Genomic DNA, 17,930 nt, shown 5'->3' with positions numbered 1-17,930 from the left:
AAAGAAGTCAAAATTGCCGCTTTTTCTATATTTGACCGGTGAATGTTATATGAAAAAGGTTTAGTTGACTCATAAATATGAAGAGATTTACAAGGTTTTTTATACCTGTTACATAAAAAGGTAAAAAAAAAAGAATAAATTGCACTTTATTTACAGCTATCTCAACTCGCTATCTCAACTCTTAAGTATATGGTGGTTCTAAATTTTTTGGTTGATTGCTTCCAGGTTGTTGTTTTAAAGCTCCAGCATATGGTTGTCTTGGCATTTTTTGTCGGTTGTCTAAAAGTCTTTCATGCACTACATATAATATGTTTAACATCTACAACACCCAACTCTACATTAGTAGTTCAGGAAAAAACGCAACGAATCATGAGCCACCGAGTTTGAAAATTACATACCGATCTATTTAACGTTCGTTTTTACCCATCCGGTTTTTTTTATCTATGTTTTTCTATAAAGCGGCTAACTCTGTTTACATGGCCAGATTTTATTAAATAATAAGATACAAAAGGATCTTGTGCCAAAAAAAAAAATCGATACAAATTCCAAATTGCTGATTGTGGCCCGTAATGTAGTTTTTCGTTTCACAACTTAAATCAATTGAAAGTTGTTATTGTTAATTCCTATATTAATTTATTAGCACTTAGTTTAAAAGGGAATACCCGCCCAAAAGCAGTACCATAACGACCCACCCCCTATCAACCAAATTCCCATTGCATCCCCGTCGTAATGCGCGAGCTCTCCTACTAGATACAAATACAGTTTGGTTGAACCAACCTTTACTAAGGATATACCACGTAACTAATGCATTATCGCAATATCGCTAACACCCTTATACAACCCCGCCGCAAAGCGCGGGCTCCTTTGCTAGTCCCTATATAAAATGTTTTAGTCTTGATCTCCTCAACTGTCTTTGGACATTCAAGTATGATATAAATAAAATATATCAAAATTAAGGATGGTGTTGACAATAAAATCTGGAAATCATCTGAAAACAATTATAAAATTCAACAAATTTATAACAATAAATTTTAGCATAACCTAAAATTATTTGAACTAAAAATCTAAATACAGTTTAAATATTAAGAAACAACACAAGGATAATAATAAATCTTAACTTAACCAAAACTGTAACTATATGGTTTCTTAGGCCAAACGTAGTGGCGAATTTGGAGGGGCGAATGGGGCGATTTTGGGGGGAAACACTGCCCCCCCGGGCGATATTTGGGCGAAAAGGAGCGGGGGCGGGAGGCTTTTGTCGCCGGAAGAAGGAAAAGAATATTATTATTTTATTAATATGTGTTATATATATATATATATATATATATATATATATATATATATATATATATATTATTTGTAGTCCCTACACCATTACACCCCAAAAACAAATTCACACTCCTTGCTGACTAAGCGGCCCCAATTTGTAGTCCCTCCACTACGCATAGACTTATAGACAAGAACAATAATCGTAACCCCAAAACTTAGGAACTTTTGAGAGATCCATAATTAGACCAATTAATCTCAAGTTATTCGAAGTATAAGACAGTGAGAACTATGGCATGGTTTAATCTCATCAAGTGAAATGACTAATTAATTACTTAGAAAACCTTGTATGTATAGTTGTACTTGTACACACTAGCCCTGAATGAAATAAAAGTAGTCTCTCACTTTAGGTTTCTTGTAATATTTTGATTTTAGAGTAGTTACGTAACAACACGAATTTCCTTTTAAGTTGGATTTGCTATAAGACAAATCATTATCATTTAAAGGTCTTATCATCACCTAAAAAGACATCCATAGGAACAAAAACATATGATGCTACTTTAAACTTATTCTATTTCTCTTCGCGTTTCTTGTCTTTTTAGTTGATAATAGGGATTTGCAATAATTTGATTTCACTTAATACACTTATGATCACAATGTTATTCAAATAGTGTGATTATAACATATTAGACTATCTGTCCTGCTCCACGTAAAAAAACGTATGGAATGTAGTGGTTAATTGTTTATGCACTTTCTCCTTTTAGCGTGAATCCTTTCACTATACATGGTGCGTTGCCCTTCTTTCAATCATCCTATTTATTGCTACAATCAATTTGAACCACACATATGTTAGCAACTTTAAAACATATATATTTTTTTATTTAATTGAAACATTATTTTATTTATTGTGGTGGAATGAAACAATTACACATCTAAATGGAAAATGTCCTGTTACGTTGCAGTAAAATGACAGTTTTTTCGTCGTAGTTTTTAACATGACTCCATTATAAACGCTGTTATGCACTTATGCACCTACCCTTAGGCTATGTGTAGTGGATGAGCTACAAATTGGTTGGGGGTGCGTTTTGCGCCGTGTGACGCCCAGTCAGCAAGAAGTGAGAATTTGTTTTTGGGATGTAATAGTGTAGGGGTTGCAATAGTAATATAATAATTTGTTATAGGCATGAATCCTTCCATGTCTTTCCCTTCTTTCAACTATTTTATTTAAGCTAATAATAACCACATATGTGATATATGTTACCATTCTAAAAATATTTTTTTATTTAAAACATTATTTCAATTAATATGATAAAACAATTACATTTAAACATCTAAACGGAGAAACACCTGTGTCCATGTGACATGACAAGTCTTCTATATTATAGTTATTAACCCATTAGGGTATTAGGAATACCCTTGTATCAATGACACAGAATACATTTCATTTGTAGAGTCTAAGGCACCATGCTATGGGGTGCCGTAGGGGGCGAAGTCGGGAACCGTTGGGCACTTAACACCACCAAGGGGTGCCCTTAGTGGTGGGGCGCCGTTCTGCCCAGCAACCCAACGCCGGGCGCTTTCCCTCTCAACCTCTCTCACACACACACACATACATACATACATACATACATATATATATATAGGGGTGCCAATGAGCTTTAAACCATAGCGGACCACTATTGATTGAAGATTCGATGCCCCCGGTGCTTACGTGGCGCTGACGTGACACGGCTGAGAGCTTCGATGCCCACACCATAGCAGATGGTCTAATAATGGTTCACAAAATTATATTTTTTATTTATGAGGCCATCGGGCTATATATTAAGGGCTGAGCTTAATGGGCCAATAGGATTGCCATCAGGTGTCAACGGCTCCAAAGATGGGTTGGACCCAAATGAGAAGGCAGCACAATTTGCACAAAGCTAAAAGTGACATTACACAAGACATTTATAAGATATAAATGATTATGAACTTACGACTTTTGTTCATCTTCTTCGGATACAGTTTTTGTCACTGGAACCGGGGGGGGGGGGGGGGGGGGGGGGTTATGGTTGTCATGGACGTAGGGCCGAATCTATATAAAAGGTTTTATGTATGATATATAGGACCGAAACCTGAGTGACACCCTATTTATAAAGTAACATGGTTTAAACTCCGCTTCTTATATTAAAATTTAGAGTCAGTAGGAGAAAACATAATAAGAAAGCTGTTTATTCTAATCATGTATATTTGTTCTCTAGTTTGAAATCCACTGACGTATTCACAACTAGCCATTTTCACAACGTTTTAAATTCTTTTAAATATATTCTAATCTCCTATTTTAGCTATTTGTTATTTTGACAGGCTAGATACAGAAAATATTACATTACATATTTAATAACTTTAAATAAAAATTCAGAAAGTGAAAAACCAAAACCTATTTAATTATCAGATGAAGAAAGAGAGGCCATAAAAAATCAATTATATTAATAAAGATTAAGGATTATAAAAGAATAAAGGGAAACTAACTTATTTATTAAGCATTAAAATTAGAATTGTCCAGCAAAAGAACCTCATCTCTTGCTAATATAATCCTGAATATAATGTAAGACATTTTTAGAAACAAAGTTCACCAATGGAAATGCTTTTGAAAATTAGGAATATTAGTATCAGGCTAACAACTATCAAGACTTCAAGAGTTGAGTCTTTAAGTGTTGGTGGAAAGATTACTAAAGGGCAACCGGTTCAATGATAGCCTTATAACATTTTTTCTTAATGAAAGATCAGGGGATCGAGTTTCTATCATGACAAAATGTCATGTGTAATGTGAGCCAGTAGTTTTACCACAGTGAACCTTCGGGTTGTAGGTTTCCCCTAGAATCGATAACGGGTTGGGTCGCCACCTTGTCTACGACGATCGTGAGTGAGGGTGGATTTTTGCCAATAGGTGATCTAGATGGCCAGCTGGCGTTTTTTGTTGATCATTAAAAAAAGAAAGAATGAAAGGGAGTGACAAAACTTTGGTAAAAGCATCCTTATCACATATGGTTGATCCACGATCAGATCACAATATGCTTCTACTAGGAGTATTTGGTCAATACAAATTATATTCGTTGTGTTTTGTTTGTGTTTGATTGGTAGCTCTTGTATCTTTTTTAAAACACTAATCAATAGAATTTAATAAAGTTGTTTTTATTTTATTTATATTTTTAAATCCTATCCACTATAAAACCCCTTGAGCTTAGTTTGGGCTATTTAACTGTTCAGTTTATCAAAGTTCTGTTGTGAACACAACTAGAGACTAGAGTGTTTAAAATTGGGCCTAAATAGTCCAAATATACTTTACTATTGTGGGCTTGGGCTTCAAAATGAAATCTTCCTATGAAAGTGCTCTTCAACCTGTTTTTATGACATATTCACATTTATAAACTTTGAACGGGTTAAATTAATAGGGATGGATTAATGTACAATAAGCACTTAGTATACAATACATACGCAAGAATATTGAGCGAAGATTTCAATTTCAAATCAAATCACGCGATGGAATATTTGTAAACAAACCTAAATCTAATTTTACAATCCATCGCGCTGATTACAACCAACTAATTGATGGAGCGTAATACAAAATTGCATATCACATTGATTTGTAATCACAACCGTAACTGATTTTGTTTCAAATAAAAAAAGAATCGTTCACTATGAATCAATTTTCTATAATCTGATCTTTTTATATTTTATGAACATAGGCAATAATCACGTGAAGTCAATTTTTCCCTCATAGTTTAAACTGAAATCCATTATTGATGTATTCAAACTCAAAATTTGGAGATTTGCGTACATACTTTAGTAAGTTATCCAATGGTATGTCCATTGTTGGTGTAATTGAAATCCATTATTAACCAACAAAAAACAGATGGTAAGATATTTTCAACATGTAAAGAGCAATGATATAAAAACGTTCATGACAAATTTCTGACCAAAACGAACACACTTAAAATGTTCAAAACAAAAATCTAAAAAGTTCAGAACAAAACTTAAAAACTAATAATTTCAGAAAAAAATTTAAGAAGTTCAATTCAAAAAATTAAATACCTAGAACAAAAAACTTTAAAAACACTTGAACAAATCTTTAAACATTCAGAACAAAAATTTAAGAAGTTCATAACAAAACTTAAAACTAAGAAGTTTAGAACAAAAACTAAGAAGTTCAAAGTTCAGAACAAAAACTAATAAGTTCAGAAAAAAAAAATTAAGAAGCACAGTTCAAAAAATTACACACCAAGAAACAAAAAAACTTTGAAACACTTAAACAAACCTTTAAACGTACAGAAGCCCAAATCTAAAATTAAACTTTCTGTAACATAATATTGAACACTGAAATCACTCCATATAATCTTGTAATCATAAAAAAAAATCAACAATCGACCATCAATTTGATTATTAATTCCATCATATGAACAAATATGAAACATATTTAATCTTTTATCAATTGAAAACAATTCCCAAATTTCAATTCAGTTGAAGTGGTGTCTCCAAATGGTGTCGATGACAATGGTTGAATCAGCGTAATGGTTAATTAGGATGAAAAAGAATAGAAATAATTTATAAGTTTGTCGCCAAGTGTTTTTGATATCAAGGGTTAAGAGTGTTGCGTACGTAATGTACGACAATAGATTATTGCATTGAATCATTTATCTAAATTAGTATTACCTTAAAAAAGTTCCATTGGTTTACAATACTTTAAAGACATAAAAATAATCGATCAAACAAAAGTTCTAAAACAATTCATTTACATATTGAAATTGTTAGATCATAATTGTGGATTTAAGAGGAAAAGATAGATAGGTTCAACACAAGTCTGGACAAAAAGGGCAGGAGCGGAGATAGTAACAAAGCAGGGGTGTCCCCCGTCACCTGTGAAAAAAAAAATTTAGTGTTAATATACCGAAAAATTCCCGACCGACCCCTGTAAAATTTTGACCCCGACCCCTGTGAAATTTTGAAGCCGAACCTTGTATAATTTCAAGACGACCCTCATGAGATTTTGAGACTAACTGTATTAAAAAATACAATGAAAAGTTTATAAATATAATTATATAAACGTTATACAAATAATTTTTCGTATTAATATCAATAAGCCCATTAGTCTAATATCCAATCCAATTTTAAGCCCAAGACCCAACTCAAACCCTACTCAATTTTTAGTCCAACACCCGATCCTATTCTAAACTAATATTTTCTTTTAGTTTACCCATCAGTTTACTGCCTCTGCTCTCACCATCTGATCGGCCAAACAAGTGAACAACTGAACAAGAACAAACATAATCAGTCACACCCTCTGGCCTCTGATCGACCTCTCTCTGCCTCCCTCCCTGGTCTGTTTGTCTCTACGCCTTCACCCGAATTAGAACTCGGCCTCCCTCTGCCTGCGGCTCTGCCTCCTGTGACTCAATTTCCAACATCCATCCTTGTGATAAGGTATAACATAAATACATAATACATTTAATTTATGTCTAATTTAGTTAGGCTTTAAAATTTTTAGGTTAATGATGTTTAGATTATGTTAAAATACATAAACCATCGTTTATTAAAGTTAGCTCCCGTATTACCCGTCGCAACCGCAACCGTTGAAAGATCATTTTTGGCGATGAAGTATGCGAAGTCTGATTTGCGTAATCGAATGGGTGATGAAAATTTAAGCGATAGTTGTATTTGTTACACCCCTCAGGTGATTGGGGGCGTGGTGGTCCGGCGTGGCTGTGACCGCGGGAGGATATAGCCGTTGGGCTATTTTGGTTTTCAAAAAAACAGCCGACGAATCCGTTCACCTCGTTGTTATCGCAGTACACGCAAGTAATTAGTAACTTCCGTTTGCCGTTTCTCCCGCCGCCGGCGGTGAAGGTTGAGACGGAGAAGAAGGCGGTGGTTCGCGGCAGTGAAGTGACGGAGGTTACGAAGTCCACGACAGTTACGTTTCCGGACGGTAATAAGAAGAGCGTTACTCCGTTGAAGCTTGAATCGGAAGGAGCTGAGCAGGAAATGAATCCTGTTGTACTCTGGCAGGTATACGTATAATTTTATATCGTTGTGGTTTCTGCTTCTATATATTTGATTTGTTGTGTTAATTTTAAATGTCTCGTGGTTTTATTTATACGCCTGGTTTTTTAATTAATTTGTGTATAATTTGGTTTGAATTAATCTAAACTCGTTAGGTCTGGCCTAACGAGTACGAAAAACGATTTTTATTTATGTTTTAATGAAGTATTTTAATATATATTTGTGCATATAACAAAAAAAAGTAATAAATAAAAAAAATCAATCAAGCCCATGATCACCTGGACCACTACACCCTCTGGGGCTTGGTTGATGGGCTTGATCTTGTGCCACATCAACGCCTACGTGGCGCAAATATACTGGATCGCTTGGGGCTCAACCAAGCCCCACTACCTTTAGCCTTGAGGTTTTGTAAACAAGAAAAGATAGCTTAATTAGTTGTCAATAACCTATAGGTTCTACTAATTACTAAAATTCTCATGACATGATATGTATAAAGATTAAAATCGAGAACACCTATAGCTTTCGGATTAGAACTTGTGAATATGTAGGAACAAGTAAACAAAGAAACAAATAAACGGTTTAGTGAAAATTAGTGATTTTGGTTAAAACCATGGGTTGACTAAAGACTAACTTGTTAGGTTTGATCCCAATGGACTTGTTGGTTGTAGTATACATTGTTACATTTGATAATAACGGAGTTGTTTGTTATAATACATGTTAATACATATTTTTATCATCTAAGCTTGGAGGTGTAATTATGTGAACACCATTACCATCAGAACTGATTTGATAGACAACAAACACTGTATTGAATTGATAGGTGAGGTTACACAAGATTTACAAACAATGGTGAAGCTATGACGAAAACACTTGAGGTTAAGGTAACTCAATATCTATAAAAATTTTAAAACAGGAATGCATAATTTCATATTATTACGCAGAAAAACAATCCCCAACCTAGACCACCAGTTATGTTGCACCCCTATTTACAAATATAGAATAGTATATATTCTCAAGTAATCATTTTGACTAGTCTCGAATATCCTAAACTATCTACTCAAAAACCTCACCATCAAACTCTCATTACTCTTTTGCTATGAAAAGTATAAAAGTCTTTTATGACTTTCATGTATCACATTTTAATGTGAATCATGCAACTACATGATAAGACAGAACCAAAAAATAAATATGAATTCTTAAATGTCAATAATGATGGCTAGATGATAATTTGAAGTATTCTCTAATAAGTCAACTAGTTTATGATTGAAACGATAACAATAAACTTTACAAGTTGCATTTGATGATTCACCAAGGTACTAACTTGACTATATCCAAATTCATAAGGCTGAGGGGTGTGGGGGGCGCGAGTGGGGGCGCCAGCCAATAATATTGTGACGTGTGGCAGAGAGAGAAACTTGATAAGATGGGTGTCGGTAGTGGTGCTCGCGCCCCGGGACATGGTGTGGATGGGCGCGAGAGGGGGCGCGAGCGGTTTTTTTTTTATTTTTTATAAATGTATTAAAAAAACGTATTATTAAAAAAACTCAAAAATTATTTAAAAAAACACACTTTTTTTTGAAAATTCATAATAAAAAAAAACATACTAAAATTGGGACGATGGGTTGTTTGGAGATTGAAGTTGTGTTTGATATGGTAAAAATGGGTTGATTTAGGGGTATTATATAGGATTTTGTAAAGGTTTTTTTAAAAAAGTTTGAAAGAAATGGGTAATATATAGGAAGTGTTGTATAAAGAAATGGGTAAGTTTGGGTTTTTTTGAAGTTGTGTTAGTGTTGTATAAAATGGGTAATATATAGGAGTAGAAATTTTTTTTTTTTAAAAAAATTAAAGAGCCAACGGCTCAATAAAAGGTCTCCAACGGCTCTTTTTCACCATTCCCCAAGCCCTAACGTCACACAGGTCCCGCGAACCCCCTTGCGCCTGCCTCTTTTTCCGCGCTCACGCCTCTCTCGCGCCCCTCTCGCGCCTCGGTGGTGTGGTGCTCGCGCCCCGGGGCGCGAGCGGCTGCCCTCTTGCGCCCTTTCTAGCGCTCCACACCCCTCAGCCTAAGGGTAATGAACTCACAATTTGGTCAATGGGCGCCGTTTGGAAAAAAACATCATTAATTATTAAAAGTAATAATAATTAGAAAAAGTCCTTAATACTTGTCGCCCTGCCGGCGGCTGACGGCTGTCAACCGCCACCCCACTACCACCACACAACTACCATCACCCTGATTTCTTCTTCGTTTTGTTTTGGTGTACCGAACACCATATTTCTAATTGTTCGAGTCCAACTTCTCAACCACCTCCAAATCAATAAACAAATAGTAAATAAATAAATAATAAAGAAATAAAGAAATAAATCAATGAATACATAAGTAAATATGCAACCATCCCCACACTTAGCGGTCGAAGGCTTGATTATCCAATGGAGATCTAAGTATGAATTCTACTTGTGTCATTTTTAGGTGAGTATTGACAATGATGGATTTGAGTTAGGCCATATGCAAATGATATCAGTTCGAACCCAGAGCCTACCCGGGTTTCCGTCTCATCATGTGTTAACGCCAAAAAGTTTTGCTCTTGTGGTGACATAACGATTATCAAGTGGCAGTAGGCGGTATGGTTTTCCAGGAGAACGCCCAAGCCAAACACTGAAACCAGCTTGAACCCGGTTTAGACAAAATAGTCTGGCCGGGGCATCAGGGCTCTCCAAATATGTAGAGTGTTGTAGCCTAAATACAAAAAAGTCGCCGTTCTAAAAAAAGTAAATATGTGACAACACTATACGCATACCACTGCTATGGTATACGTTAACACATGTCGTGTATCTGTGTATGATTATATAGCTCGTATATGATGATATATTTAAGTTCTTTATACAGTCATGCTATGAAAATAAACATAAAGCTTTATATGGTTCCATTATATGATTATATGATTCGTTTAACTTTATATATCTACCATGTAAAGGTCAAACAAGACGTATAAGGTTATTCGAACCGTATAATACATTGTATATTATAGTATTGAATTAGGATAAAATCACCCAATATATATATATAACTCCGTCAAACAGCCGTATTCCAGCCTAGACGACCCCATAATATAAATTTCATGATTAACGAATAAATAAAAGAAGAATAAAGTGAGAAAAAAAGGCATAAACAGCTATCAACAACAACTGCAATAAGTTTTTCAAATTAAATTCAAAGATTCGATCACCGGCGTCTTGATTTCACCGCAAAATCAACTTTTTCCATTATCTCCTGCAAATCGGTGAGTCTTTCAAAAAATATTCATTCATTTCATTTTATTATTATTTCCATCATCATCATCATCATCACCCATGGCCGTTTCACCGGAAACTTTACCGCCAAAAAAGAAGCGGCAATCTGGATCACCTGCCACGTCATCGTTTGGATCAGAAGAGAGGCTTCTACGATCACTATTAATTAGATCCAAAGAAACCTCTTATCTCAATCCAATTCCATTTGTTTTACACCGAAACTCGAATTCGATTATCCGCAAAACGAAGCTGCTGACGTTGCTGTTTGATGATTTGATTACGGATCGTGACGTAAGACGGTTTCCAGCGTCAGCTGTGCTATGCTTTGAAGAATTGTTCATCGTGTTGCAGAGTATTAAGACGTTGATTGAAGACTGCTGCAACGGAAGCAAATTATGGCTTCTGATGCAACAGCAATCAGTTGCTAACAAATTTCATGAGCAAACTCATGAATTATCAACTTTAATTGATATATTTCCAGTTAGAGATATGAATCTCAGCCGTGACGTTGATGAAATCGTTGAATTGATTCGAAAACAGTGCTCGAAAACAATATCTTCAGTTGATGATAAAGATATTAATCTCCGAGCTGACGTTGTTCTAATATTAGACAATATTAAACGTGAGATCGTTCCTGAACAATCAAAGCTCAAAGAGATTTTTACAAAATTACAAATTAATAATTCGTCAAATTGTACCGACGAGATCCAGATACTTGAAGAAGTTAGAAGCCAAAGCGATGAGAAGTCAAAGGCGGAAATTGTTTCGTTAATCGGACTTGTACGTTACGCTAAGTGCGTGTTGTACGGTGAGTCATCATCTCCGGTTACCGTACGGCGTCGGAAAAGCTCAAGCTCATTGGATATAACGATTCCGAATGATTTCCGGTGTCCGATAACTTTAGACTTGATGCGTGATCCGGTGGTGGTGTCAACCGGTCAAACTTACGACCGAGCATCTATAAACCTGTGGATCGAATCAGGACACACCACGTGTCCGAAAACAGGTCAGACTTTGGACCACACGGAAACAATACCTAACTGTGCTTTGCGTAACTTAATAGTTATGTGGTGCCGCGAACACAGGATTCCGTTTGAGTCAACGGAGACTAAAGAGAACGTTAACGGCGTTACCATGAATAAGACTTTAATCGAGGCGACGAAGATGACTGTGTCGTTTTTACTCCAGAAGGCTAACGCGGCGCAGACGTTGAAAACGGCTAACCGTTTCGTCTCAGAGCTGCGCGCGTTAGCCAAGACAGACTCGAATAGCCGAGCCTGTATAGCCGAAGCTGACGGCTTACCTTTGTTAGTTAAATATTTAGGCTTGGAGCATCCGAGCCTACAAGTTAACGCCGTTACCACTATCTTAAACTTATCTATTCTTGAAACGAATAAAACTAAGATAATGGAAACTGACGGAGTACTTAACAGCGTTATTGAAGTGTTACGAACGGGTGCCACGTGGGAGGCGAAAGGAAACGCGGCGGCGACGATATTTAGTCTCACCGGAGTTCACGCTTACCGGAAAAAGTTAGGTAGAAAGTCACGTGTGATTAAAGGTTTGATGGAATTGGCTATTAACGGTCCGGTTAATTCGAAACGAGACGCGTTGGTGGCGATATTGAATTTGGCCGGAGATAGACAGTGGGGAAATTGTTAGAAGCCGGGGTGGTGGAAATGGCGAGTGATGTCATCGACGGGTTGCCGGAGGAAGGTGTGACGGTTTTAGAAGCGGTGGTGAAGAAAGGAGGGTTAGCTGCGATAACGGCGTCTTATCATGTGATTTGAAAACTAGCAATGGTATTAAGGGATGGGACTGAGCGTGCGCAAGAAAGCGCGGCCGCAACGCTTGTAAATATATGCCGAAAAGGTGGGTTGGAGATGGTGTTGGAGTTAGCGGCGATACCAGGGATTGAGAGGATAATTTGGGAAGTGATGGGGATGGGGACGGGGCGGGGGAGGAGGAAGGGGGCGACGTTGTTAAGGATTTTAAGGAGGTGGGCCGCGGGGTTGTACGGGAATCCTACGGCGGCGTATGCTGTGGCGAGTGGGAGTTTGACGACAACGACGACGGCTACGGGAGTGGTGTTGCCGGGGTAGATTGTTGAAAATCTTATTCTTTTGGGGGATTTTATTTTATTGTAGTTATTTTGTTTGTTTTCTAATTTTTAATTTCGACAGAAACAAATGCCAATTGTAAACATGTTTTCAACTCATACAGTTCAATAGAAAAGTGGCCAAATAATTCATCAACTACAAGTTGAAGTGGCAAGTGTGTGTAAAAATGAGTACAAATTCTTGATTTACTAGGTGAAAGTTTGCAATATATTTATATTTATTTACTAATAAATGATGAACAAGTTGCGACAAGTAAACCTTGAATGGAAAAATCTCAAAAGTCAAAAAAGCCAAACTCGAGCTCAACAGGTTATATAACTCGAGGTTAAATTTAAGGGACCTTAGCCTTTGAAGTTTGAACTCTAATTGTAAAAATAAAAAAAATAAAAACCCTCAAGCTCAACAGGTTATAATAGACATGAACAACACTCAGTCTCTGCAATGATGGAACTTGAACTTTTGAATAGGAGGGGCCAGAAATATAGAAATTAATATTAACTTCTTACACATTAAAAACCAGATATTTTCCTCAAAATAATAATCATAAATTCTAAAAAAAATAACCAAGACTTATAATTGGTTTGGTTAAGGTTATAAAAAATCATATATCGACACTTCTGTATAATAATATTATTGGAAATATATAGGCTCTATTTATCTGAAATATACGGGTTATATAGCAGAGGCCGGAATCTCTCCACGCCCCTTTAAAGTTCCGCCCATGAGTGTGTGTATATTTCGGTTCCAGTTGATTATATTCCAGGAATTTTATCTTTTTTAAATCTCGAGGACGCATTGCACGAATATATATTTAATCAAGATCAATAATTTTATTAGGCCATCCAGTCTAAACAAATACCAAATCCCAAAAGCTTGATGAAGAGTGTTTGCCACAAAAATTCAACCTTCATAGATAGGACTTCATTATCATAGAATCCTCATATAGATAAGTAACTAAACTCAAAAAAAGTAGAAACATGTTGATGTGTGTGGGGTGAGGTGGGGTAGTGGTGGGGTGGGGTAGATAAATCTAAAGAAAGAAATAGGAAAGTAAGGAGAACAACAGAAGAAGGCCAAGTACAATAAAGAGCTGATCAGTTATGGACCATGTGTTGATTCTATCAACAGCTTGATTCAGAACCGGAGGCGAACATTTGAACTCCACCGAGTATGATCCAGGCTCATGATCTTCGGTTATTTCTGGTTCAATGTTTATCTCCCCACTTGCACCTTTATACTCTCCACAGCTCCATTCCTTAAAATGCAAGTTGGATAACATGTCAAAACGAGTATTAAAATCAGTAGGGCCGGGCCGGCCCATAAAAAAACATTTGTAATCAAAGTACCTGCATCTGTTCTCCAAGGGTGAATACAATGGTGTCGGGCCCGGTTCTGAAAGACAGAGGGCCTTCATCAGATTGAAGGCTGAAATCACCTGGCTCTGTTGGGATATGAAGGCTTAGAGCGAATGTGCCGTAGTCTTTCTTGGAGTCGGCTCGTGGAGTTTGGGAAGAGCGTGGGGTGTGCGGTTGGAGAGCCGAGTTATTGTGCTTGAACAGTGTCATTCTTGTTTCATTTTCCCTTATTTTCTGGCGAGATTGCCTAGTTCCATAGCTTCCCACGATCTTAGCAGCCTCGTCAGCAATCGCCTCGAGTTTACTTGCAAGATTGTCCATTTTTTGGCTGTAAATCATGAGATATATAACAAGATAGATAAGAAAGCTTGTGTCACGTTTATTGACCATAACTAATACTAATAGCCAATCAGTCGATTTCGTACATTGAATAATGAGAAAAGTTGCACCCATGGTATGCATAGACCGTACCCGTTTTGAGACCGGTCTAATGTAATGGGTCTAACCCATTATGGCTGGGCCCAATTTACCTTCCCTGTATAGAGGGGACTTATGATTGAGGCTTTAACTCAAAACTTTGATTAACAAGCCATACTTGGTATGGTAGACCATACATGGTTTGGGCCTCACTTAATGGGTCAAATCCTTTACAAGGACGCCCCATTTGTATTGGCCCAACATCCCTTCCCTATATAAAGGGGGACTTATGATGTGGTTTAAACTCATAATCTTTGATTAACAAGACAAATTTTGTATGGTATGATATAAGTATACCGTACCTGGTTTGACCCGGTTTAATGGGTCAAACCTATTACTAGGTCCGACCAAAAGGTTTAGGCCCAACATCCCCTCTGTATAAAAGACTAGCACCACCATATACGTTGATGTTTATTTATCGATCTCGTATACATACTGACTTGACTGTCAGAGTGTCCTCGGAGCCATGGCTCCGACCGTGAAGACAAGAAAACCGATGATATATCACCACCAAGACAGATCCGAACCGAAGGAGTCACTCCACATAGATCTATTAAAAAAACTGAGTAAACAAAAGATCAAAATTAAACATAGATTACCTGAACTTGCGGAATCGCTCCTCTCGGACAACATCGCGCCTACGCTCCGCAGCCGCAAGGCCAGATCGGGACCACTGAAACTCCTCCCGATCTCCATCCCGGCTCCACCGATCGGCCAACAATCCAAAGCAGAACTCGGCCTCCGAAAACGCTTGTTGCAGCTCCTCGGTCGATATCCCGTGGCCACTAATCCTGAACACTCCATACTTTTTGGCAGATCTCATCATCTCACTAATGGAATTCTTGTCTTGGATTTTAATCAGCCGGTATTCGACATCGGCAATCATGGATCGGTTGACATAATCAGGAAGATTATCAGGCATGTGCTTCATCTTGTCCAGATAACTGCTAAAGGCTTGGTCACCCCGGGCGCTTTTGGCTGAGTTTGGGACGGGAGACGGTGGCGGTGCGGTGGTGACCGTGGATGAGGTTAGGCGGTTCTTGATCCGGGCTAGAGCCATGGGATTGAGTTTGCTGTGGTAATGAATGTGTGATTCAATGGAAGACAAAGAGAAGATGTAAGTGTCATGCATGATCAATATGCAACGTGACATTTGCTATGTTATTTTTAGAAATGAAGACCGGGACAAATGCATGGAATTTGCGCGTTGCCTTCTAATAAATTATTGTAATATAAAACAAAAGGTTAATTAAATGATTTGTGAAATCAAATTAAAACTTGTAAAGGGGTATTGATAATAACAATATAAATAATAATTAATAAGGTATTTATATTCTTTAAGTTTGCACATATATAAGTATTGTACATTTGTACAAAATTTAAATCATTCTCTAAACAACTCTATGTTACACTATATTCATGAGTCAGCTACATCCATAGATTCTAAATTTTCATTATTTCTCGAAAAGTTACGTTGCTTTTAAATATTGTTTCAGGAGTTACATAGATGATATCTTTCAAGAAATAATTGTTATATATCTCTTCCCAAATGAGGATGCTATCTGAGCGACAGACAAACCATTGTTTACTACTTTAGTCTAAAACTTTAATGAAAGTGAAAAGGGATCACATGTACTTTTCCTTATGAGGATTAAGGAATTCCATGTTTACAGTATCTCAAGCTTGGGTTATACATACACCATGTTGGTTATTTATATACCAGGGTAGTCTATACGAGTCGTATAAGCTCTATACGACTCGTATAGGTGCATAGTCAAGTCATTTTCAAGCAGAAGTGTCAGGTTTTTTTCTTTTGTATCGTATTGCCCCTATACGGCTCGTATAGAGCTATATGACTCGTATAGGGTCTATTTGACTCGTATAGTTTTTTTTTTCAATTTTAAAATTACATAATATTAAAAATAACACCCGAGTTGGTTACAAAATAAAAATATACATAACAACCTACGTACAACATGAACGTTTCGGGGTAACGACTTTTTTGTTTCATTTGTTGGTGTAGATGTTTTGGCTCGTGTTAATTCAGGTTTTAAAATATAACCTTTATAATTTATAATGTTATAGTTGTTTAATATTAGCCTTATAGACACAAGACAAATGATAAAGAAGTTGTCGGGTGACGCATTATTTAACGTATTTAAATACTTTATCTTCATTTTTTTACTCTAATTGATTGCGCTTGTAAAAGAAAAACTTTTTAAACATAAATAAGCAAAATTATAATAATCCATACGCGATAATTAACTAAGCAACCAAACAAACATGTAATCATAAGGACCAAAGTACATGCTGACATGCTGTATATACGAGTCGTATAGGTCAGACGAGTTACGTAGGCTATACGAGCTGGAAAATCTATACGGCTCGTATAGGGTCTATACGGCTCGTATAGACTGCAAAAAGCTGCCACACTGACATGTTCGTACACAGGTCAATAAGTTAGGCCTATACGACTCGTATAGACCCTATACGAGTCGTATAGCCTTATTCCCACACCGGCCAGGGGCTGGTGTATGCATAGCATGACCCTACCTCAAACGGAGAGGAATTCTTGAAGATATGACATCAACTTAAAGTTCATTTAGTTTTATTTTTTCCTACATAAACATATGTGCATGGCGCAACTTAGTAGTAACCCCCCCTCCCCCCCAAAGTTTTTTTGTTCAGTGATGTAAACGTACTCACTTTCATCTGAAAATGTATATATAATGTAAATTCAGGCCCGCTCCAAGAAGTCAAAAATATTTTTGGACCGAAGGTGAAAATTTTTTTTTGGTCTCAAGTAAAATGAGTATTTTGTTAGCTTTAAACAATTAGTTGTTATGTAATTGGGTTTAAACTTTAAATATACATCTTGTTATTCATAAAAAAATAAATAATTTTTTTTTTTTTTTTAAATTTCGGGCCTAACGGAGTGTCGGGCCGGGGGCTTTCGACCACCCCGTCCTCCCTAAAGGCCGGCCCTGTGTAAATTTTACCCGTTTTAATTGAAATTTTAAGCCCAACCCTCTTGAGCATATGTCCAAGCTTCACCACTGCATTTATGCGTTCAAGAATCAAGATGTTAATAACAATGAACTTTAAAGTTTATTTAGTTTTATGGCTCCCGGTTTTAGCAAAAGTGTGTGTTATAATTTCCATAATTTTGCCGATACTTGATCTTATCAACCATTCACTTGTTATACTTTATTTCAAAGTTAGTGTTAAACAACACTTGGAATAGTAGCGTAAGATTGCACACTATGGTACATGAGTAAACTATCCATAACTCCAAAACAATCGACATGGAAAAACAAGACTAACATACCTTATGTTGTTTAGCGTATGCCGTATGGTATGTTATTCCCATACTCTTGACTGTGGC

General features: G+C 36.6%; 1 protein-coding gene and 1 pseudogene across 1 annotated transcript; one reads left to right on the top strand and one right to left on the bottom strand.

The window, feature by feature from the left end:
* The first annotated feature begins 10,372 nt into the window (after positions 1-10,372).
* LOC143597208 (U-box domain-containing protein 16 pseudogene) lies at positions 10,373-12,842 on the top strand (annotated as a pseudogene).
* Positions 12,843-13,743: 901 nt separating this feature from the next.
* Positions 13,744-15,605, bottom strand: LOC143597205 (gibberellin 2-beta-dioxygenase 8-like). Its single transcript, XM_077075776.1, has 3 exons — positions 15,145-15,605; positions 14,060-14,396; positions 13,744-13,968 (listed from the first exon to the last, which is right to left on the bottom strand). Exons 1-3 carry the CDS (start codon positions 15,603-15,605, stop codon positions 13,744-13,746), a joined length of 1,023 nt encoding a protein of 340 aa, XP_076931891.1.
* Between the last annotated feature and the right edge of the window lie 2,325 nt (positions 15,606-17,930).

Source organism: Bidens hawaiensis, unplaced genomic scaffold (genome assembly GCF_021521415.1).
Source record: "Bidens hawaiensis isolate Kalapana, Puna unplaced genomic scaffold, B.hawaiensis_p1.1 tig00047738_1, whole genome shotgun sequence".
Classification (NCBI taxonomy): domain Eukaryota; kingdom Viridiplantae; phylum Streptophyta; class Magnoliopsida; order Asterales; family Asteraceae; genus Bidens; species Bidens hawaiensis.
This window is presented reverse-complemented; position numbering and strand designations above follow the sequence as displayed.